This window comes from Oncorhynchus mykiss, chromosome 5, assembly GCF_013265735.2.
Source record: "Oncorhynchus mykiss isolate Arlee chromosome 5, USDA_OmykA_1.1, whole genome shotgun sequence".
In the NCBI taxonomy this organism is placed as follows: domain Eukaryota; kingdom Metazoa; phylum Chordata; class Actinopteri; order Salmoniformes; family Salmonidae; genus Oncorhynchus; species Oncorhynchus mykiss.
The window spans coordinates 92,327,619-92,351,826 of NC_048569.1; the positions used below are offsets into that span (position 1 = coordinate 92,327,619).

At 41.9% G+C, this 24,208-nt stretch overlaps 1 protein-coding gene across 13 annotated transcripts in view; it reads left to right on the top strand.

Moving 5' to 3' along the window:
- The window catches only part of LOC110524815 (discs large homolog 1-like protein), a 297,429-nt gene that overhangs the window by 26,814 nt on the left and 246,407 nt on the right, over positions 1–24,208 (top strand). Inside the window, exon 1 of one of the 13 annotated variants that reach the window (XM_036978817.1) lies at positions 203–472. The exons of the other annotated variants lie outside the window; for them this stretch is intronic. Within the exon in view, the coding sequence (XP_036834712.1) occupies positions 443–472 (30 nt within the window). The 5' untranslated portion in view covers positions 203–442. Of the gene's footprint in view, positions 1–202; positions 473–24,208 lie in introns of those variants that run through there. 13 annotated transcript variants of the gene reach the window in all.

The window sequence follows — 24,208 nt, forward strand, 5'->3', positions numbered from 1 at the left end:
TAGACCAGCAGCAGCCTAGAGAGTTTTCATCTAAATAATGAGACTGTAGGGGTTAAGAATACACCAGCGCCCTACACTACACATCATCCTACACTACTGTGGGGTTCTGTAGCCCACATGGCTCTGACTACCCGCGCTGAAATGATGTGCGGGTGGGAGCGCAATGCTCCTGTGAACGCGCCAGCCCATCGTGCGCGTTCGTAGCTACTTGAGCGGCTATTATCAGTGGAAGCGAATGGAGCATCCTCTTTTATCCACTCATGCCCGCCCCTCCGGTAACCTGCGAAACAAAGGACGCTGACCTCACCATGGAAGGACTTTTGACTCACCGAGGCGGTGTGTGCTGTGCCGACTACACGCGGTAGTTGTGTGGTCGTAAGGAGCTCGTGGTGGATCATTATGAGATGCTGAGCGGTCCGGGGCTGCTGCAGTGTTCGGGAGAATGGACTGCCTATGCATTGTTACCACCAAGGTAAGCAAGCTGGAGTTGCATGTCTGGTAGTTGACCAGATGCGCGCAGAGAGAGCGCATCGTTGATTTGAAGTAGTGGATATTTTTTTCTCTCCAGTTGGCATGCTTCATAATAAAGATATTAACCATCACAAACCAGCTTAATCTGATTTGTCACAGCTCGAGTACATTTTATATTTTATACATAAATACACAGGTGCTCAATTAGCCTAATGGCATGTTTGTTGTAGGTAACAGGATTGGCAGTTAATCTGTAGGCTATTTACCAGGGTTTTTCAAAGGATTTTTGTTTGCTTTAACAAAAGTCAGTAATACTGCATAACACCAACAGCGCCGGCTTGAAAGTTATTGGACTTTGAACGATTTCATTAGAGGATTCTCACGATGCTGATTAGTCAAAGTAGCCTATATAGCCTATCTGAGGGGAGATTATTCAAATGATTTGTTTGATAAAGTTAGCAATTAATAATAATAATTCCCAGATAGATGGGAATGAAAAAGGGTATTTGGTGAATAGTCCCCACTGGGTTGCTTTGCCAAGGTCATTTTAAACAGATCTACATATCTCAAACAGTTTATTTTTAGAGAATTGGATTGTCACAGAGATACTGTACATACGGACATGCATTTAATGTAGTCTCGTCAGTGCCTACTGTTTGTTGTCTGTCCCTCATCCCGAGGTGGCGACCTCCTCCCCCTTCCTTCCTTCCTTCCTTCCTTCCTTCCTTCCTTCCTTCCTTCCTTCCTTCCTTCCTTCCTTCCTTCCTTCCTTCACACCTTCCTTCCTTCACACCTTCCTTCCTTCACACCTTCCTTCCTTCCTTCCTTCCTTCCTTCCTTCCTTCCTTCACCCCTTCCTTCACCCCTTCCTTCACACCTTCCTTCCTTCACACCTTCCTTCCTTCACACCTTCCTTCCTTCACACCTTCCTTCCTTCACACCTTCCTTCCTTCACACCTTCCTTCCTTCACACCTTCCTTCCTTCCTTCCTTCCTTCACCCCTTCCTTCCTTCACACCTTCCTTCCTTCACACCTTCCTTCCTTCACACCTTCCTTCCTTCACACCTTCCTTCCTTCCTTCCTTCCTTCCTTCCTTCCTTCCTTCACACCTTCCTTCCTTCCTTCCTTCCTTCACCCCTTCCTTCCTTCCTTCACCCCTTCCTTCCTTCCTTCACCCCTTCCTTCCTTCCTGTGTTACGGTACCCCACATTTACTGTTATTTCTACATCAGATCAATGTTTGTAGCTCTGCCTCCGCCTCTCTGAGTGAGGCTGATATTGGGTTGGTGGCTCAGCAGTCCCTTCAAAGGACTGGGTGGTCCCAGGGTGTGTATGAATACTTTATTAGGCTGGCTAGCAGCGGGGGCCATCTCCTCCCCAGCACTCGTTAGTCTTCCCCAGCCCTGCTCTGCCCTGCATGAGTAAGGTCAGCCAGGCCCACAATCACTAAGGCCCTGTGGCCCAGTTCAACCGGATCAGAAATAACTTTTTTCTAAATCACTTTATACATGGTTACGAGAACAGGAATATGGTCGGCGGTGTCTGCCGCTGATTAGGCGAATACCCGGGGTATTCAGCATGACAGAAATGCTATGGCATGTTTTCAAACTACCGGTAGTTTCGGTGGGAACATACTGTATATAAAGTGGTCCGTGCATTTGAACAACAAACCAAAATACACCTGTTACACTTTTGCATGTAAAACAATGTACTCACCACTACTGGACACGATGACACCGTTTTGAACAGATTACCAACTATTTAGGAGCAGCCAGCTCATGAGCGAGTTCACCGGTGACAAGCACAGGGAGAATGAAACGATCACATTTGTGACAATTGTTGATCTATGTATATATGTATATATATATTACCGTTCAAAAGTTTGGGGTCACTTGGCAATGTCCTTGTTTTCCATGAAATAATGCTTGAAATGAGTTGCAAAATGAATAGGAAATATAGTCAAGACGTTGACAAGGTTATAAATAATGATTTTGAATTGAAATAATAATTGTGTCCTTCAAACTTTGCTTTCGTCAAAGAATCCTCGCATTTGCAGCAATTACAGTTTTGCAGACCGTTGGCCAACAGTACCTGCAAAACACCAGTCTCAACATCAACAGTGAAGAGGCGACTCCGGGATGTTGGCCTTCTAAGGCAGAGTTGGGGGAAAAAATCCTTATCTCAGACTGGCCAATCAGAAAAGAAAAGATTAAGACGGGTGAAAGAACAGACACTGGAAGATTGGAAAAAAAGTGTTATGGACAGATCTAAGTTTGAGGTGTTCGGATCACAAAGAAGAACACTCGTGAGACCCAGAAAAAAATGAAAAGATGCTGGAGGAGTGCTTGACGCCATCTGTCAAGCATGGTGGAAGCAGTGATGGTCTGGGGGTGCTTTGGGTGGTGGTAAAAGTGGGAGATTTGTACAGGGTAAAAGGGATCTTGAAGAAGGAAGGATATCAATCCATTTTGCAACGCCATGCCATACCCTGTGGACGGTGCTTAATTGGAGCCAATTTCCTCCTACAACAGGACAATTATCCAAAGTACAGCTCCAAACTATGCAATAACTATTTAGGGAAGAAGCAGTCAGCTGGTATTCTGTCCACAATGGAGAGGCCAGCACAGTCACCGGATCTCAACCCAATTGAGCTGATGTGGGAAGCAACTTGAGCACTTCTTACATACCATACGGTCATCAAGACAATCCAACTTGTGGGAGGTGCTTCAGGAAACATGGGGTGAAATCTCTTCAGATTACCTCAACAAATTGACAAATAGAATGACAAAGATATGCAAGGCTGTAATTGCTGCACGTGGAGGATTCTTTGACGAAAGTTTGAAGGACACAATTATTATTTCAATTAAAAATCATTAACGTCTTGACTATATTTTCTATTCATTTTCTAACTCATTTCATGCACCTCCCACAAGTTGGATTGTTAATCTTAATCTTTTCTTTTTTTATTGGCCAGTCTGAGATATGGATTTTTTTCCCAACTCTATTTAATGAAGGTGGCAGTTGAGGACTTGTGACGTGTCTGTTTCTCAAACTAGGCACTCTAATGTACTTCTCCTCTTGCTCAGTTGTGCACCGGGGCCTCCCACTTCTCTTTCTATTCCGGTTAGATCCAGTTTGTGCTGTTCTGTGAAGGGAGTAGTACACATCGTTGTACAAGATCTTCAGTTTCTTGGCAATTTCTCGCATGTAATAGCCTTCATTTCTCAGAACAAGAATAGACTGACGAGTTTCAGAAGAAAGGTCTTTGTTTCTGGCCATTTTGAGCCTATAATCAAACCCACAAATGCTGATGCTCCAGATACTCAACTAGTCTAAAGAAGGCCAGTTCTATTGCTTCTTTAATCAGCACAACATTTTTCAGCCATGCTAACATAATTGCAAAAGGGTTTTCTAATGATCAATTAGCCTTTTTAAAATTATCAACTTGGATTAGATAACACAACGTGCCATTGGAACACAGGACTGATGGTTGCTGATAATGGACCTCTGTATGCCTATGTAGATATTCCATAAAAAATCAGCCGTTTCCAGCTACAATAGTCATTTACCACATTAACAATGTCTACACTGTATTTCTGATCTATTTGATGTTATTTTAACGGACAAAAAGCTTATCTTTTTTTTCTTTCAAAAACAAGGACATTTTTAAGTGACCCAAAACTTTTTAACAGTGGTGTATATATTTTTTAAATAATACATTTTAAAATTGGTCAAACAATCATAAGTTTGGTGGCTTCCCTGATGCCCTAATGGATGGGCCGCAACTAACGGTCAGACACCTTCTAACAGCTAGAAATCATAGGGGTTTTGACTTGTGAAGATGAAGGCTTCCGCCTACTGTTTTGGAGTCTGGTTCCACTGTGTTTTTCTTCCTGTCTGGGGAGTTGATCTATTCCACTGTGTTTTTCTTCCTGTCTGGGGAGTTGATCTATTCTACTGTGTTTCTTCCTGTCTGGGGAGGGGAGTTGATCTATTCCACTGTGTTTCTTCCTGTCTGGGGAGTTGATCTATTCTACTGTGTTTTTCTTCCTGTCTGGGGAGTTGATCTATTCCACTGTGTTTTTCTTCCTGTCTGGGGAGTTGATCTATTCTACTGTGTTTCTTCCTGTCTGGGGAGTTGATCTATTCCACTGTGTTTCTTCCTGTCTGGGGAGTTGATCTATTCCACTGTGATTTTCTTCCTGTCTGGGGAGTTGATCTATTCTACTGTGTTTGGGGAGTTGATCTATTCTACTGTGTTTGGGGAGTTGATCTATTCCACTGTGTTTCTTCCTGTCTGGGGAGTTGATCTATTCTACTGTGTTTGGGGAGTTGATCAATTCTACTGTGTTTTTCTTCCTGTCTGGGGAGTTGATCTATTCCACTGTGTTTTTCTTCCTGTCTGGGGAGTTGATCTATTCCACTGTGTTTTTCTTCCTGTCTGGGGAGTTGATCTATTCTATTGTGTTTGGGGAGTTGATCTATTCCACTGTGTTTTTCTTCCTGTCTGGGGAGTTGATCTATTCCACTGTGTTTTTCTTCCTGTCTGGGGAGTTGATCTATTCTATTGTGTTTGGGGAGTTGATCTATTCTACTGTGTTTTTCTTCCTGTCTGGGGAGTTGATCTATTCCACTGTGTTTTTCTTCCTGTCTGGGGAGTTGATCTATTCCACTGTGTTTCTTCCTGTCTGGGGAGTTGATCTATTCCACTGTGTTTTTCTTCCTGTCTGGGGAGTTGATCTATTCCACTGTGTTTTTCTTCCTGTCTGGGGAGTTGATCTATTCCACTGTGTTTTTCTTCCTGTCTGGGGAGTTGATCTATTCCACTGTGTTTCTTCCTGTCTGGGGAGTTGATCTATTCCACTGTGTTTTTCTTCCTGTCTGGGGAGTTGATCTATTCCACTGTGTTTTTCTTCCTGTCTGGGGAGTTGATCTATTCCACTGTGTTTTTCTTCCTGTCTGGGGAGTTGATCTATTCCACTGTGTTTTTCTTCCTGTCTGGGGAGTTGATCTATTCCACTGTGTTTCTTCCTGTCTGGGGAGTTGATCTATTCCACTGTGTTTTTCTTCCTGTCTGGGGAGTTGATCTATTCCACTGTGTTTTTCTTCCTGTCTGGGGAGTTGATCTATTCCACTGTGTTTTTCTTCCTGTCTGGGGAGTTGATCTATTCTACTGTGTTTCTTCCTGTCTGGGGAGTTGATCTATTCCACTCTGTTTCTTCCTGTCTGGGGAGTTGATCTATTCCACTCTGTTTCTTCCTGTCTGGTGAGTTGATCTATTCCACTTCCATCTTGTCTTGCTCTTCTGGTATTAAGACCCATACATGAGGGCTATAAATGACACCCAGGGTTTATAAATGAGGCCAAGGCACTTTTTGTTGAAACGCTTTTGTACAAAGTTATATAAAAATGGAATGTTTATGTATTTGGTATAATTGGGTGTACTAAAGACAATGCATCACATTTGTTATTACAGAGATAATCTTTCTGAAAAAAAAAAAAAACCAAGATGGGTGATTGAGGTGTGACGTAAGTACAGTAACAGAAGGCCCATGTTTTCATTCCCACTTCAATGTGTTGCTCCTGAGGCAATCCCCTGGCTGGTTACTCCATCCATGCTTCTGTTGAATGGGAGACACAGACCGAGAGAGAGCTGAGTAGGAGGACTGAGTTGAGTTAATCTGTCAGGCAGTACAGTATGGTACAGGCGGTGGGCAGACGCAGGCACCAGTACTCAGGGAACACTATATGAAAGGTGTCCTGGATGGCTGTTAAATCACACTGCTCTCTCTCCTCTCCATTACGCTTTGCAGGCCAGGCAGCATGGGTCCCCTCCCCACACTGAATAACAAACTAATGTAGTGTTTAGCCCACAGCCAGCGCACAGCAGTAAATTAGATGGAGTGGCCGGGACTAGCTTGTTTTACATTAATGTAGATGTACTAAACCAGCTGTGTGTATGGTTCTGTTTGTTTGTATCCCAATGTTCACACAGTCATTATATATTTACCCCTTTTCTCCCCAATTTCGTGGTATTCAATTGTTAGTTAATCTTGTATCATCGCTGCAACTCCCGTACAGACTCGGGAGAGGTGAAGGTCCAGAGCCATGTGTCCTCTGAGACACAACCCAACCAAGCCGCACTGCTTCTTGACACAACGCCCACTTAACCCGGAAAACAGCCACACCAATGTGTTGGAGGAAACGTCATACACCTGGCGACTGTGTCACCTTGCACTGTGCCCGGCCCGCCACAGGAGTCGCTAGACCGCGATGGGACAAGGACATCCCTGCCCGGACAAACCCTCCCCTAACCCGGACGATGCTGGGCCAATTGTGCGCCGCCCAATGGGTCTCCCGGTCGCGGCCGGCTGTGACAGAGCCTGGACTCAAACCAGAATGTCTAGTAGCACAGCTAGTGTTGCGATGTAGTGTCTTAGACCACTGGGCCACTCCCAAGGCCCTACAGTGGATTCATACATCTACACGCACTATACAGAATGATATATACAGAATGCTATACAGAATGCTATACAGAATGCTATACAGAATGCTATACAGAACGCTATACAGAACGCTATACAGAACGCTATACAGTAGTTTGACTTAACTTCTAATTTTACAAACATTTTAAACTACTGAATGCTATTGGTTAATTGTGTTGTACAGTCGACGCTCACCTGGTCAGTTGTAATTATTACGTCTTTGAACACAAACGTGTCCTAGACTATATCTCTTGAGACTAGTAAGACAAAAAAATACTCCTAATTAGCCTCAGTAGGGAAAGTGTGCTATTAAAATCATCTCCAGTCAGTCTGGTGCCTTGGCATGTGAGAGGTGCGTGACCCAGTCATCTTTGTGATCCGAGGGAAACTGGACAACATCTGGACCACCTCTGCTCTGTTCTGCCCTGGAGGAGAACTCACTCTCTCTACCGGAACTCCAAGGTTGTGACTGAGATGTTACCCTTCCCCCGCTCTGACTCCGTCCTCCATCCTGATTCGTGACCTTCCCCAGAAAGATAAACGGCCTCCTCTCAGAGGACACACGGTGGTGTTGTTGTCGATGTTCCATCTGGCCATGTTAGAAAGGATTAAACTATGGCAACATGTCATCTAACCTTATCCTAACCTCACCCCCAACCTTGGTCCTGGGGTCTGAGTTAAGATCCAGAAAACCGTTGCATCGTCAGTCTTTCTAGATTGGTCATCTGTTGTAAGGACCACCGGATGGCTGGAGTCAGGAGCCTATGAGAGAGATCTCACTTGAGAGAGAGAGAGAGAGAGAGAGAGAGAGAGAGAGAGAGAGAGAGAGAGAGAGAGAGAGAGAGAGAGAGAGAGAGAGAGAGAGAGAGAGAGAGAGAGAGAGAGAGAGAGAGAGAGAGAGAGAGAGAGAGAGAGAGAGAGAGAGAGAGAGAGAGAGAGAGAGAGAGAGAGAGAGAGAGAGAGAGAGAGAGAGAGAGAGAGAGAGAGAGAGAGAGAGAGACTAAAATAGCCCTTTTCTTTAACTTGTATGAGTTCAGAGTTGTTGACCACTTTTCATTCTGTTATCAGTCGATTATCGCTCCGTGGGAGGTCAGTTGATCTGCCTACAGACGGAGCCTTTTAATAACTTCCTGTACGCCTGTGTGTCTGTCTGTCGTTGACCAACGGGACAGCTGCAATCCGTCGCCACAGTCAGCTCGTTAAGCTAAAACTGGAGTCATGAGAACCCAACCACCGGAGCTGAAGGGACAAACAGATAGTGGCAGGGACCAACAGTCTGAAGGGACAAACAGATAGTGCCATGGAACAACAGGGACAATCTGTTGGTCCTTTCAGCCTGTTGGTCCATGGAACTAACAGATCGTGTCAGGGACCAGGGACCAACAGTCTGAAGGGACAAACAGGTGTGTAATTCGAACCGTGGCTGCCCCAGCTCATCTCTCAAGATCAGCCACTTCAATAATCCACCTCTGACACGCAGACAGGACAATCTTAGCTCATCCATTATCCAATCACAGGCCTCCACTGATAAAAACACTTCCTTTACAGTAAGGTAAAACCTAGAGATTTGTAAGGAGCTTGCGTGTGTGCGTGTGTGTGTGCGTGATGTCAATGCGCTTTCTGTGAACTTACGTGACACCACAGTGCCTGTAGTCAAGGACAGAAACTGTCCTCTCTCTTCTCTACTGCAGTGTTTCTCACTCACTTCCTCTGGGGATTTCAGTCGGCTTCACATTTTTGTTCCATTCCACCACTTGCACACCTGCTGTTTAACGTGTCAACATGTCATCAAGCCATTGATTAGTTGAATCAGGTGTAGAACAACATTGTGCACCAGATGAGGGGGTCCTTAATACCTCTTAAGGATCTAACTGCCTGTAGCTCAGGACCTGATGCAAGGATATACATATTCTTGATATAATTTGAAAGGAAACACTTTGAAGTTTGTGGAAATGTGAAATTGATGTAGGGGAATATAACACATTAGATCTGGTAAAAGATAATACAAATAAAACAACTTTTTTTATTATTTCATTTATTTAATTTTTTTTTGTAACTTTGAAATGCACAGAAATCCTCTGAGACATGCTCTGTTGCATCTCCCTCTGCTCTATTTGTCAGGTTGTGCGCGGGGGGGACACGACGGGGAGGGGGGGGGGAGGCGACGACGACGACTGCCACCGGCTAGAACAACTGGGGAAACACTGCACTACAGATACAGTAATGCTGAGTGTCCTGCGCCCACATCCTCTGCTGATGAGTTTTTTTTTCTCAGACACACTGAACGCCAATTAGCCTAGAGATAATGCTGACAGCTCCTAGTCTCAGGAGATCAGGCTATTGTGAGTTAGACTTTTTTATTTTGGCCACAGGGTTTGCTATTTTTAGGATGGTTCAAGCCTAAAAGAAACCTGGGCAGTATTGTTGTGAAGCGGTCGTTACGGACGTTTGTTGACTAGTAACGTTGAGGGACTGACTGATTGTATTGAGGGACTGATTGATTGTGTTGAATAGTAACGTTGAGGGACTGATTGATTGTATTGAACAGTAACGTTGAGGGACTGATTGATTGTGTTGAATAGTAACGTTGAGGGACTGATTGATTGTGTTGAGGGACTGATTGATTGCGTTGAATAGTAAAGTTGAGGGACTGATTGATTGTATTGAATAGTAACGTTGAGGGACTGATTGATTGTGTTGAATAGTAACGTTGAGGGACTGATTGATTGTGTTGAATAGTAACGTTGAGGGACTGATTGATTGTGTTGAATAGTAATGTTGAGGGACTGATTGATTGTGTTGAATAGTAATGTTGAGGGACTGATTGATTGTGTTGAGGGACTGATTGATTGTGTTGAATAGTAACGTTGAGGGACTGATTGATTGTATTGAATAGTAAAGTTGAGGGACTGATTGATTGTATTGAATAGTAACGTTGAGGGACTGATTGATTGTATTGAATAGTAACGTTGAGGGACTGATTGATTGTATTGAATAGTAACGTTGAGGGACTGATTGATTGTATTGAATAGTAACGTTGAGGGACTGATTGATTGTGTTGAATAGTAACGTTGAGGGACTGATTGATTGTGTTGAATAGTAACGTTGAGGGACTGATTGATTGTGTTGAATAGTAACGTTGAGGGACTGATTGATTGTGTTGAATAGTAAAGTTGAGGGACTGATTGATTGTGTTGAATAGTAACGTTGAGGGACTGATTGATTGTGTTGAATAGTAACGTTGAGGGACTGATTGATTGTGTTGAATAGTAACGTTGAGGGACTGATTGATTGATTGAATAGTAACGTTGAGGGACTGATTGATTGTGTTGAATAGTAACGTTGAGGGACTGATTGATTGTGTTGAATAGTAACGTTGAGGGACTGATTGATTGATTGAATAGTAACGTTGAGGGACTGATTGATTGATTGAATAGTAACGTTGAGGGACTGATTGATTGTGTTGAGGGACTGATTGATTGTGTTGAATAGTAACGTTGAGGGACTGATTGATTGATTGAATAGTAACGTTGAGGGACTGATTGATTGTGTTGAATAGTAACGTTGAGGGACTGATTGATTGTGTTGAATAGTAACGTTGAGGGACTGATTGATTGAATAGTAACGTTGAGGGACTGATTGATTGATTGAATAGTAACGTTGAGGGACTGATTGATTGTATTGAATAGTAACGTTGAGGGACTGATTGATTGTGTTGAATAGTAACGTTGAGGGACTGATTGATTGAATAGTAACGTTGAGGGACTGATTGATTGTATTGAATAGTAACGTTGAGGGACTGATTGATTGTGTTGAATAGTAACGTTGAGGGACTGATTGATTGTGTTGAATAGTAACGTTGAGGGACTGATTGATTGTGTTGAATAGTAACGTTGAGGGACTGATTGATTGTGTTGAATAGTAACGTTGAGGGACTGATTGATTGATTGAATAGTAACGTTGAGGGACTGATTGATTGTGTTGAATAGTAACGTTGAGGGACTGATTGATTGTGTTGAGGGACTGATTGATTGTGTTGAGGGACTGATTGATTGTGTTGAATAGTAAAGTTGAGGGACTGATTGATTGATTGAATAGTAACGTTGAGGGACTGATTGATTGATTGAATAGTAACGTTGAGGGACTGATTGATTGTGTTGAATAGTAACGTTGAGGGACTGATTGATTGTGTTGAGGGACTGATTGATTGTGTTGAGGGACTGATTGATTGTGTTGAATAGTAACGTTGAGGGACTGATTGATTGTATTGAATAGTAACGTTGAGGGACTGATTGATTGTGTTGACTAGTAACGTTGAGGGACTGATTGATTGTATTGAATAGTAACGTTGAGGGACTGATTGATTGTATTGAATAGTAACGTTGAGGGACTGATTGATTGTGTTGAGGGACTGATTGATTGTGTTGAGGGACTGATTGATTGTATTGAATAGTAACGTTGAGGGACTGATTGATTGTGTTGAATAGTAACGTTGAGGGACTGATTGATTGTGTTGAATAGTAACGTTGAGGGACTGATTGATTGTATTGAGGGACTGATTGATTGATTGAATAGTAACGTTGAGGGACTGATTGATTGTGTTGAGGGACTGATTGATTGTATTGAATAGTAACGTTGAGGGACTGATTGATTGTGTTGAATAGTAACGTTGAGGGACTGATTGATTGTGTTGAATAGTAACGTTGAGGGACTGATTGATTGATTGAATAGTAACGTTGAGGGACTGATTGATTGTATTGAATAGTAACGTTGAGGGACTGATTGATTGTGTTGAATAGTAACGTTGAGGGACTGATTGATTGTGTTGAATAGTAACGTTGAGGGACTGATTGATTGTGTTGAATAGTAAAGTTGAGGGACTGATTGATTGTGTTGAGGGACTGATTGATTGTGTTGAATAGTAAAGTTGAGGGACTGATTGATTGTATTGAATAGTAACGTTGAGGGACTGATTGATTGTGTTGAATAGTAACGTTGAGGGACTGATTGATTGTGTTGAATAGTAAAGTTGAGGGACTGATTGATTGTGTTGAGGGACTGATTGATTGTGTTGAATAGTAAAGTTGAGGGACTGATTGATTGTGTTGAATAGTAACGTTGAGGGACTGATTGATTGTATTGAATAGTAACGTTGAGGGACTGATTGATTGTGTTGAGGGACTGATTGATTGATTGAATAGTAACGTTGAGGGACTGATTGATTGTGTTGAGGGACTGATTGATTGATTGAATAGTAACGTTGAGGGACTGATTGATTGTGTTGAATAGTAACGTTGAGGGACTGATTGATTGTATTGAATAGTAACGTTGAGGGACTGATTGATTGTATTGAATAGTAACGTTGAGGGACTGATTGATTGTGTTGAGGGACTGATTGATTGATTGAATAGTAACGTTGAGGGACTGATTGATTGTGTTGAATAGTAACGTTGAGGGACTGATTGATTGTGTTGAGGGACTGATTGATTGATTGAATAGTAACGTTGAGGGACTGATTGATTGTGTTGAATAGTAACGTTGAGGGACTGATTGATTGTGTTGAATAGTAACGTTGAGGGACTGATTGATTGTGTTGAATAGTAACGTTGAGGGACTGATTGATTGTGTTGAGGGACTGATTGATTGATTGAATAGTAACGTTGAGGGACTGATTGATTGTGTTGAGGGACTGATTGATTGTGTTGAATAGTAACGTTGAGGGACTGATTGATTGTGTTGAATAGTAACGTTGAGGGACTGATTGATTGTATTGAATAGTAACGTTGAGGGACTGATTGATTGTGTTGAGGGACTGATTGATTGATTGAATAGTAACGTTGAGGGACTGATTGATTGTGTTGAATAGTAACGTTGAGGGACTGATTGATTGTGTTGAATAGTAACGTTGAGGGACTGATTGATTGTGTTGAATAGTAACGTTGAGGGACTGATTGATTGTATTGAATAGTAACGTTGAGGGACTGATTGATTGTGTTGAATAGTAACGTTGAGGGACTGATTGATTGTGTTGAATAGTAACGTTGAGGGACTGATTGATTGTGTTGAGGGACTGATTGATTGTGTTGAATAGTAACGTTGAGGGACTGATTGATTGTATTGAATAGTAACGTTGAGGGACTGATTGATTGTGTTGAATAGTAACGTTGAGGGACTGATTGATTGTATTGAATAGTAACGTTGAGGGACTGATTGATTGTGTTGAATAGTAACGTTGAGGGACTGATTGATTGTGTTGAATAGTAACGTTGAGGGACTGATTGATTGATTGAATAGTAACGTTGAGGGACTGATTGATTGTGTTGAATAGTAATGTTGAGGGACTGATTGATTGTGTTGAGGGACTGATTGATTGTGTTGAATAGTAACGTTGAGGGACTGATTGATTGATTGAATAGTAACGTTGAGGGACTGATTGATTGTGTTGAGGGACTGATTGATTGATTGAATAGTAACGTTGAGGGACTGATTGATTGTATTGAATAGTAACGTTGAGGGACTGATTGATTGATTGAATAGTAACGTTGAGGGACTGATTGATTGTGTTGAATAGTAACGTTGAGGGACTGATTGATTGTATTGAATAGTAACGTTGAGGGACTGATTGATTGTATTGAGGGACTGATTGATTGTGTTGAATAGTAACGTTGAGGGACTGATTGATTGTATTGAGGGACTGATTGATTGTGTTGAATAGTAACGTTGAGGGACTGATTGATTGATTGAATAGTAACGTTGAGGGACTGATTGATTGTATTGAATAGTAACGTTGAGGGACTGATTGATTGTATTGAATAGTAACGTTGAGGGACTGATTGATTGATTGAATAGTAACGTTGAGGGACTGATTGATTGTGTTGAGGGACTGATTGATTGTGTTGAATAGTAACGTTGAGGGACTGATTGATTGTGTTGAGGGACTGATTGATTGTGTTGAATAGTAACGTTGAGGGACTGATTGATTGTGTTGAATAGTAACGTTGAGGGACTGATTGATTGTGTTGAGGGACTGATTGATTGTGTTGAATAGTAACGTTGAGGGACTGATTGATTGTGTTGAATAGTAAAGTTGAGGGACTGATTGATTGCGTTGAGGGACTGATTGATTGTGTTGAGGGACTGATTGATTGATTGAATAGTAACGTTGAGGGACTGATTGATTGATTGAATAGTAACGTTGAGGGACTGATTGATTGTGTTGAATAGTAACGTTGAGGGACTGATTGATTGATTGAATAGTAACGTTGAGGGACTGATTGATTGTATTGAATAGTAACGTTGAGGGACTGATTGATTGATTGAATAGTAACGTTGAGGGACTGATTGATTGTGTTGAATAGTAACGTTGAGGGACTGATTGATTGATTGAATAGTAACGTTGAGGGACTGATTGATTGTGTTGAATAGTAACGTTGAGGGACTGATTGATTGTATTGAATAGTAACGTTGAGGGACTGATTGATTGTGTTGAATAGTAACGTTGAGGGACTGATTGATTGTATTGAATAGTAACGTTGAGGGACTGATTGATTGTATTGAGGGACTGATTGATTGTGTTGAATAGTAACGTTGAGGGACTGATTGATTGAGTTATCAGAATAGGGTAGCGACTGAATAGGTTATCCCTGGTTTAGTCTGGGGAATCGTGTTAGTTAATGCCTCGGCACCAGACTCAGAGGGTTGGAAGGGCCTGGAACGTCAGTCACGTCCGTCACCCAGGTTCTTAGAACCAGTCAGGTACACGAGGACACTGACAGATGGGGAAGAGAGAGAGCGCTAGCTTTTGAATGGAAACTCACGCTTTTCTTAAGCCAACTGGTAACTGCAGTTTTCTGTATCATACTCTGTGTTAAATAATGCAACAGAAGTGCCCTGCGTCCTCTATGGCCCTTTTTTTTGTTGATTACTTTGGTATTCCTGTGCTCCAACAGAGCAAAAGTTTTACCCTTAAGCTTAGCCTCTTAAGCTCTAAGAAATAAGAAGCTTACCTTTACGCTGTAATTGTCTTTGGAAAGACCTATTTTAGAGAGTCAGAGAATTGGTAAGAGCTTGGTAGCGTGGGTTTTTTGGACAGGTACTCGTCGTAACAGCAGGATGCATTGCGGAAGCCAGTCAGCCGTCCATCCAGCCAGAGATATATATATACATATAATCCCGGGGAATTTTCATGATTGAATATATTAATCTGAGCCTGGGAGAGAGGGGAGGGGTGGAATAGGGTCAGCGGTGCACTGTGGGCAGAGTTACTGTGAGTGGGTCTAAGGGAATAATCAACAACAACACCTTTTTATTACATCGCCATGGAGGACCAGAGGAGTGACAGAGGACGCAATGTAAAGTATACCTTCTGTTTGACGCTGGTGCGTTGTTGAGTTATGGCGGTTCAGGAGATATTTTACGGGGCTGTGGGTTATTACTCTTATATCCAGGGCTGTGGGCTGTTACTCTTATACCCAGGGCTGTTACTGTTATACCCAGGGCTGTGGGCTGTTACTCTTATACCCAGGACTGTGGGCTGTTACTCTTATACCCAGGGCTGTGAAATGAAATGCTGAATACAACAGCTGTAGGTAGACTTTACAGTGAAATGCTGAATACAACAGGTGTAGTAGACCTTACAGTGAAATGCTGAATACAACAGGTGTAGTAGACCTTACAGTGAAATGATGAATACAACAGGTGTAGTAGACCTTACAGTAAAATGCTGAATACAACAGGTGTAGTAGACCTTACAGTGAAATGCTGAATACAACAGGTGTAGTAGACCTCACAGTGAAATGCTGAATACAACAGGTGTAGTAGACCTTACAGTGAAATGCTGAATACAACAGGTGTAGTAGACCTTACAGTGAAATGCTGAATACAACAGGTGTAGTAGACCTTACAGTGAAATGCTGAATACAACAGGTGTAGTAGACCTCACAGTGAAATGCTGAATACAACAGGTGTAGTAGACCTTACAGTGAAATGCTGAATACAACAGGTGTAGTAGACCTCACAGTGAAATGCTGAATGCAACAGGTGTAGTAGACCTTACAGTGAAATGAAATGCTGAATACAACAGGTGTAGTAGACCTTACAGTGAAATGCTGAATACAACAGGTGTAGTAGACCTTACAGTGAAATGCTGAATACAACAGGTGTAGTAGACCTTACAGTGAAATGCTGAATACAACAGGTGTAGTAGACCTTACAGTGAAATGCTGAATACAACAGGTGTAGTAGACCTTACAGTGAAATGCTGAATACAACAGGTGTAGTAGACCTCACAGTGAAATGCTGAATACAACAGGTGTAGTAGACCTTACAGTGAAATGCTGAATACAACAGGTGTAGGTAGACCTCACAGTGAAATGCTGAATACAACAGGTGTAGTAGACCTTACAGTGAAATGCTGAATACAACAGGTGTAGTAGACCTTACAGTGAAATGCTGAATACAACAGGTGTAGTAGACCTTACAGTGAAATGCTGAATACAACAGGTGTAGTAGACCTCACAGTGAAATGCTGAATACAACAGGTGTAGTAGACCTTACAGTGAAATGCTGAATACAACAGGTGTAGTAGACCTTACAGTGAAATGCTGAATACAACAGGTGTAGTAGACCTCACAGTGAAATGCTGAATACAACAGGTGTAGTAGACCTTACAGTGAAATGCTGAATACATCAGGTGTAGTAGACCTTACAGTGAAATGCTGAATACAACAGGTGTAGTAGACCTTACAGTGAAATGCTGAATACATCAGGTGTAGTAGACCTTACAGTGAAATGCTGAATACAACAGGTGTAGTAGACCTTACAGTGAAATGCTGAATACAACAGGTGTAGTAGACCTTACAGTGAAATGCTGAATACAACAGGTGTAGTAGACCTTACAGTGAAATGCTGAATACAACAGGTGTAGTAGACCTTACAGTGAAATGCTGAATACATCAGGTGTAGTAGACCTTACAGTGAAATGCTGAATACAACAGGTGTAGTAGACCTCACAGTGAAATGCTGAATACAACAGGTGTAGTAGACCTTACAGTGAAATGCTGAATACAACAGGTGTAGTAGACCTTACAGTGAAATGCTGAATACAACAGGTGTAGTAGACCTCACAGTGAAATGCTGAATACAACAGGTGTAGTAGACCTTACAGTGAAATGCTGAATACAACAGGTGTAGTAGACCTTACAGTGAAATGCTGAATACAACAGGTGTAGTAGACCTTACAGTGAAATGCTGAATACAACAGGTGTAGTAGACCTCACAGTGAAATGCTGAATACAACAGGTGTAGTAGACCTTAGTGAAATGCTGAATACAACAGGTGTAGTAGACCTTAGTGAAATGCTGAATACAACAGGTGTAGTAGACCTTAGTGAAATGCTGAATACAACAGGTGCAGAAGACCTTACAGTGAAATGCTGAATACAACAGGTGTAGTAGACCTTACAGTGAAATGCTGAATACAACAGGTGTAGTAGACCTTACAGTGAAATGCTGAATACAACAGGTGTAGTAGACCTCACAGTGAAATGCTGAATACAACAGGTGTAGTAGACCTTACAGTGAAATGCTGAATACAACAGGTGTAGGTAGACCTCACAGTGAAATGCTGAATACAACAGGTGTAGTAGACCTTACAGTGAAATGCTGAATACAACAGGTGTAGTAGACCTTACAGTGAAATGCTGAATACAACAGGTGTAGTAGACCTTACAGTGAAATGCTGAATACAACAGGTGTAGTAGACCTCACAGTGAAATGCTGAATACAACAGGTGTAGTAGACCTTACAGTGAAATGCTGAATACAACAGGTGTAGTAGACCTTACAGTGAAATGCTGAATACAACAGGTGTAGTAGACCTCACAGTGAAATGCTGAATACAACAGGTGTAGTAGACCTTACAGTGAAATGCTGAATACATCAGGTGTAGTAGACCTTACAGTGAAATGCTGAATACAACAGGTGTAGTAGACCTTACAGTGAAATGCTGAATACATCAGGTGTAGTAGACCTTACAGTGAAATGCTGAATACAACAGGTGTAGTAGACCTTACAGTGAAATGCTGAATACAACAGGTGTAGTAGACCTTACAGTGAAATGCTGAATACAACAGGTGTAGTAGACCTTACAGTGAAATGCTGAATACAACAGGTGTAGTAGACCTTACAGTGAAATGCTGAATACATCAGGTGTAGTAGACCTTACAGTGAAATGCTGAATACAACAGGTGTAGTAGACCTCACAGTGAAATGCTGAATACAACAGGTGTAGTAGACCTTACAGTGAAATGCTGAATACAACAGGTGTAGTAGACCTTACAGTGAAATGCTGAATACAACAGGTGTAGTAGACCTCACAGTGAAATGCTGAATACAACAGGTGTAGTAGACCTTACAGTGAAATGCTGAATACAACAGGTGTAGTAGACCTTACAGTGAAATGCTGAATACAACAGGTGTAGTAGACCTTACAGTGAAATGCTGAATACAACAGGTGTAGTAGACCTCACAGTGAAATGCTGAATACAACAGGTGTAGTAGACCTTAGTGAAATGCTGAATACAACAGGTGTAGTAGACCTTAGTGAAATGCTGAATACAACAGGTGTAGTAGACCTTAGTGAAATGCTGAATACAACAGGTGCAGAAGACCTTACAGTGAAATGCTGAATACAACAGGTGTAGTAGACCTTACAGTGAAATGCTGAATACAACAGGTGTAGTAGACCTTACAGTGAAATGCTGAATACAACAGGTGTAGTAGACCTTACAGTGAAATGCTGAATACAACAGGTGTAGTAGACCTTACAGTGAAATGCTGAATACAACAGGTGTAGTAGACCTCACAGTGAAATGCTTAATACAACAGGTGTAGTAGACCTCACAGTGAAATGCTGAATACAACAGGTGTAGTAGACCTCACAGTGAAATGCTGAATACAACAGGTGTAGTAGACCTTACAGTGAAATGCTGAATACAACAGGTGTAGTAGACCTTACAGTGAAATGCTGAATACAACAGGTGTAGTAGACCTTACAGTGAAATGCTGAATACAACAGGTGTAGTAGACCTTACAGTGAAATGCTGAATACAACAGGTGTAGTAGACCTTACAGTGAAATGCTGAATACAACAGGTGTAGGTAGACACAGTGAAATGCTGAATACAACAGGTGTAGTAGACCTTACAGTGAAATGCTGAATACAACAGGTGTAGTAGACCTTACAGTGAAATGCTGAATACAACAGGTGCAGAAGACCTTACAGTGAAATGCTGAATACAACAGGTGTAGTAGACCTTACAGTGAAATGCTGAATACAACAGGTGTAGTAGACCTTACAGTGAAATGCTGAATACAACAGGTGTAGTAGACCTTACAGTGAAATGCTGAATACAACAGGTGTAGTAGACCTTACAGTGAAATGCTGAATACAACAGGTGTAGGTAGACCTCACAGTGAAATGCTGAATACAACAGGTGTAGTAGACCTTACAGTGAAATGCTGAATACAACAGGTGTAGTAGACCTTACAGTGAAATGCTGAATATAACAGGTGTAGTAGACCTTACAGTAAAATGCTGAATACAACAGGTGTAGTAGACCTTACAGTAAAATGCTGAATACAACAGGTGTAGGTAGACACAGTGAAATGCTGAATACAACAGGTGCAGAAGACCTTACAGTGAAATGCTGAATACAACAGGTGTAGTAGACCTCACAGTGAAATGCTGAATACAACAGGTGTAGTAGACCTTACAGTGAAATGCTGAATACAACAGGTGTAGGTAGACCTTACAGTGAAATGCTGAATACAACAGGTGTAGTAGACCTTACAGTGAAATGCTGAATACAACAGGTGTAGTAGACCTTAGTGAAATGCTGAATACAACAGGTGTAGTAGACCTTACAGTGAAATGCTGAATACAACAGGTGTAGTAGACCTTACAGTGAAATGCTGAATACAACAGGTGTAGTAGACCTTACAGTGAAATGCTGAATACAACAGGTGTAGTAGACCTTACAGTGAAATGCTGAATACAACAGGTGTAGTAGACCTTACAGTGAAATGCTGAATACAACAGGTGTAGTAGACCTCACAGTGAAATGCTGAATACAACAGGTGTAGTAGACCTCACAGTGAAATGCTGAATACAACAGGTGTAGTAGACCTTAGTGAAATGCTGAATACAACAGGTGTAGTAGACCTTACAGTGAAATGCTGAATACAACAGGTGTAGTAGACCTTAGTGAAATGCTGAATACAACAGGTGTAGTAAACCTTACAGTGAAATGCTGAATACAACAGGTGTAGTAGACCTTACAGTGAAATGCTGAATACAACAGGTGTAGTAGACCTTACAGTGAAATGCTGAATACAACAGGTGTAGTAGACCTTAGTGAAATGCTGAATACAACAGGTGTAGTAGACCTCACAGTGAAATGCTGAATACAACAGGTGTAGTAGACCTTAGTGAAATGCTGAATACAACAGGTGTAGTAGACCTTACAGTGAAATGCTGAATACAACAGGTGTAGTAGACCTTACAGTGAAATGCTGAATACAACAGGTGTAGTAGACCTCACAGTGAAATGCTGAATACAACAGGTGTAGTAGACCCTTACAGTGAAATGCTGAATACAACAGGTGTAGTAGACCTCACAGTGAAATGCTGAATACAACAGGTGTAGTAGACCTTACAGTGAAATGCTGAATACAACAGGTGTAGTAGACCTTACAGTGAAATGCTGAATACAACAGGTGCAGAAGACCTTACAGTGAAATGCTGAATACAACAGGTGTAGTAGACCTTAGTGAAATGCTGAATACAACAGGTGTAGTAGACCTCACAGTGAAATGCTGAATACAACAGGTGTAGTAGACCTTACAGTGAAATGCTGAATACAACAGGTGTAGTAGACCTCACAGTGAAATGCTGAATACAACAGGTGTAGTAGACCTCACAGTGAAATGCTGAATACAACAGGTGTAGTAGACCTTACAGTGAAATGCTTACTAATAACCATCAAAACCGTTTAAATAGGCCTATATTCCTTTTAGGATTTGATCAACTTTACCTAACAGCGGGAGTGTGATTGTAAGCATTTGTTTTGCTAACTTGGTCTGTGTATTGAACTTTCTACATCTCCTCTTTCCAACTGTGCTTTGATGCTGGAGCGGCTAACCGCTAGCTGTGTGGGGGTGGAGAGTGATGCTGGAGCGGCTAACCGCTAGCTGTGCGGGGGTGGAGAGTGATGCTGGAGCGGCTAACCGCTAGCTGTTCAGGGGTGGAGAGTGATGCTGGAGCGGCTAACCGCTAGCTGTGCGGGGGTGGAGAGTGATGCTGGAGCGGCTAACAGCTAGCTGCGTGGGGGTGTGGAGTGATGCTGGAGCGGCTAACCGCTAGCTGTGCGGGGGTGGAGAGTGATGCTGGAGCGGCTAACTGCTAGCTGTGCGGGGGTGGAGAGTGATGCTGGTGCGGCTAACCGCCAGCTGCGTGGGGGTGTGGAGTGATGCTGGTTTATTTCATACCATCATTTACGCATGCCATTTGATCAATGCGGGGGTGTGTAGTGATGCTGGTTTATTTCATACCATAATTTACGCATGCCATGTGATCAATGAGCATGTGTCTGGTTTCTCTGTCCTGTTAATGTTGACGGGAGCACACACAGAAGTAACTAGCCTGCTTCTCAGTCGTTTTTATTCCACCTCAACACAGGAAGTCAATGAAGTCCGTTTTGGTTTTTATACATCCATTCAAATTATAATAGTTCCTCACCGTATTTGAAAAACGTTCCTAAAACGCTCCCTACGATAATCAGCGTCGCTGATAAACAGGCTATGGACAATGTTGAGTGTATTTGTTTCTATTGTAATGATTGTCAATTCCATCTTCATACTATAGCTACCCCTTTTATACTTCCTTGTCAATTCCATCTTCATACTATAGCTACCCCTTTTATACTTCCTTGTCAATTCCATCTTCATACTATAGCTACCCCTTTTATACTTCCTTGTCAATTCCATCTTCATACTATAGCTACCCCTTTTATACTTCCTTGTCAATTCCATCTTCATACTATAGCTACCCCTTTTATACTTCCTTGTCAGTTCATTCACTTCTTCTAGAAAGCCTAAGGTAGGCTTAGTTAAAAAAAAAATACATTTTAAGGAAAGTTTGACATCAAATCAAAATCAAATCAAATGTATTTATATAGCCCTTCGTACATCAGCTGATATCTCAAAGTGCTGTACAGAAACCCAGCCTAAAACCCCAAACAGCAAGCAATGCAGGTGTAGAAGCACGGTGGCTAGGAAAAACTCCCTAGAAAGGCCAGAACATAGGAAGAAACATAGAGAGGAACCAGGCTATGAGGAGTGAACAGTCCTCTTCTGGCTGTGCCGGGTGGAGATTATAACAGAACATGGCCAAGATGTTCAAATGTTCATAAATGACCAGCAGGGTCAAATAATAATAATCACAGGCAGAACAGTTGAAACTGGAGAAGCAGCACAGTAACTTTGATTTACGGTGGTGTGCGTGTTTTAGTTGGCTGATTCTCTCTATAGGTCTATATGTCCATTCAGAAAGTTTCCTAAAGTAGCCTGTCTGGACTCCAGAAGTATATCCATGTTAACAGGTGTACAAACTTTTTTTTTTTTTTTTTTTACAAAATTGTGACCTTCCCTTTTTTAACCCCCCCACCCTCGAACGGTTTTGTCGTTGATCGTGTACATTGGCAATTACCGTAACCTCAAATTCCAAGACTGTCACTGCCCTACTTTTACCTAGGGACAACCAATGATGTTAGCACATCCACTGAGTTCCCTAATGGGTAAACCAATGATGTTAGCACATCCACCGAGTTCCCTAATGGGTAAACCAATGATTTTAGCACATCCACTGAGTTCCCTAATGGGTAAACCAATGATGTTAGCACATCCACTGAGTTCCCTAATGGGTAAACCAATGGTTTTAGCACATCCACTGAGTTCCCTAATGGGTAAACCAATGGTTTTAGCACATCCACTGAGTTCCCTAATGGGTAAACCAATGATGTTAGCACATCCACTGAGTTCCCTAATGGGTAAACCAATGGTTTTAGCACATCCACTGAGTTCCCTAATGGGTAAACCAATGATGTTAGCACATCTACTGAGTTCCCTAATGGGTAAACCAATGGTTTTAGCACATCCACTGAGTTCCCTAATGGGTAAACCAATGATGTTAGCACATCTACTGAGTTCCCTAATGGGTAAACCAATGGTTTTAGCACATCCACTGAGTTCCCTAATGGTTAACCAATGATGTTAGCACATCCACTGAGTTCCCTAATGGGTAAACCAATGGTTTTAGCACATCTACTGAGTTCCCTAAAGGGTAAACCAATGATGTTAGCACATCTACTGAGTTCCCTAATGGGTAAACCAATGGTTTTAGCACATCTAGCGAGTTCCCTAAAGGGTAAACCAATGGTGTTAGCACATCTACTGAGTTCCCTAAAGGGTAAACCAATGGTTTTAGCACATCTACTGAGTTCCCTAATGGGTCAACCAATGGTGTTAGCACATCCACTGAGTTCCCTAAAGGAAACTTCTTGAACTGACTTGCCTGGTTATATAAAGGTAAAATAAAAAAAATCAACGGCAATCGGCTGGCGTAGGTCTTTCTCCGCCAGTCTTGTGGAGCTGTGCCTGGCCCTGAAGGTGCTTCTTGATATTTGAAGTGGATATTTTTCCACAGTTGACATGCGTTGATCCCCGAGGCACAGTTAGGATTGTATTATATATATATATTTTTCTCCTTCTACCAATTCAAAATCATGTGAATCAGGATGTGAATACTTCCACGATGTCAAGGCTGTTGGCGCTGCCATCTTGCTAGCTAGCTAGCTAACTCGTTACCGCAAAAATAAGTCATTTGAGTACCCCCCCCCCTCTTCCCCCATCATATGGGATTCCATCCCATGTTCCACTAGAAGAATTACAACTCATTTTATCTCTTCTATTCCACCTTGTGTGTCATTTATAGTATATAGTGCTGCACTATAGTACAATGAAAGATGACAGTTTGTTGTCTATTTTAAAAGCATATCTGGTAGTTTGGTTTACTGTTTTCTTTTTTTTAGCCAGTAGTTCTGAAAGTAGCACCCACGAGTCAAAACTGGTCCCCGAATATTGTGTACTACGTCACTAATGTGCAGATGCTGTGTGTACACTATGTCATTACTGTCTCTC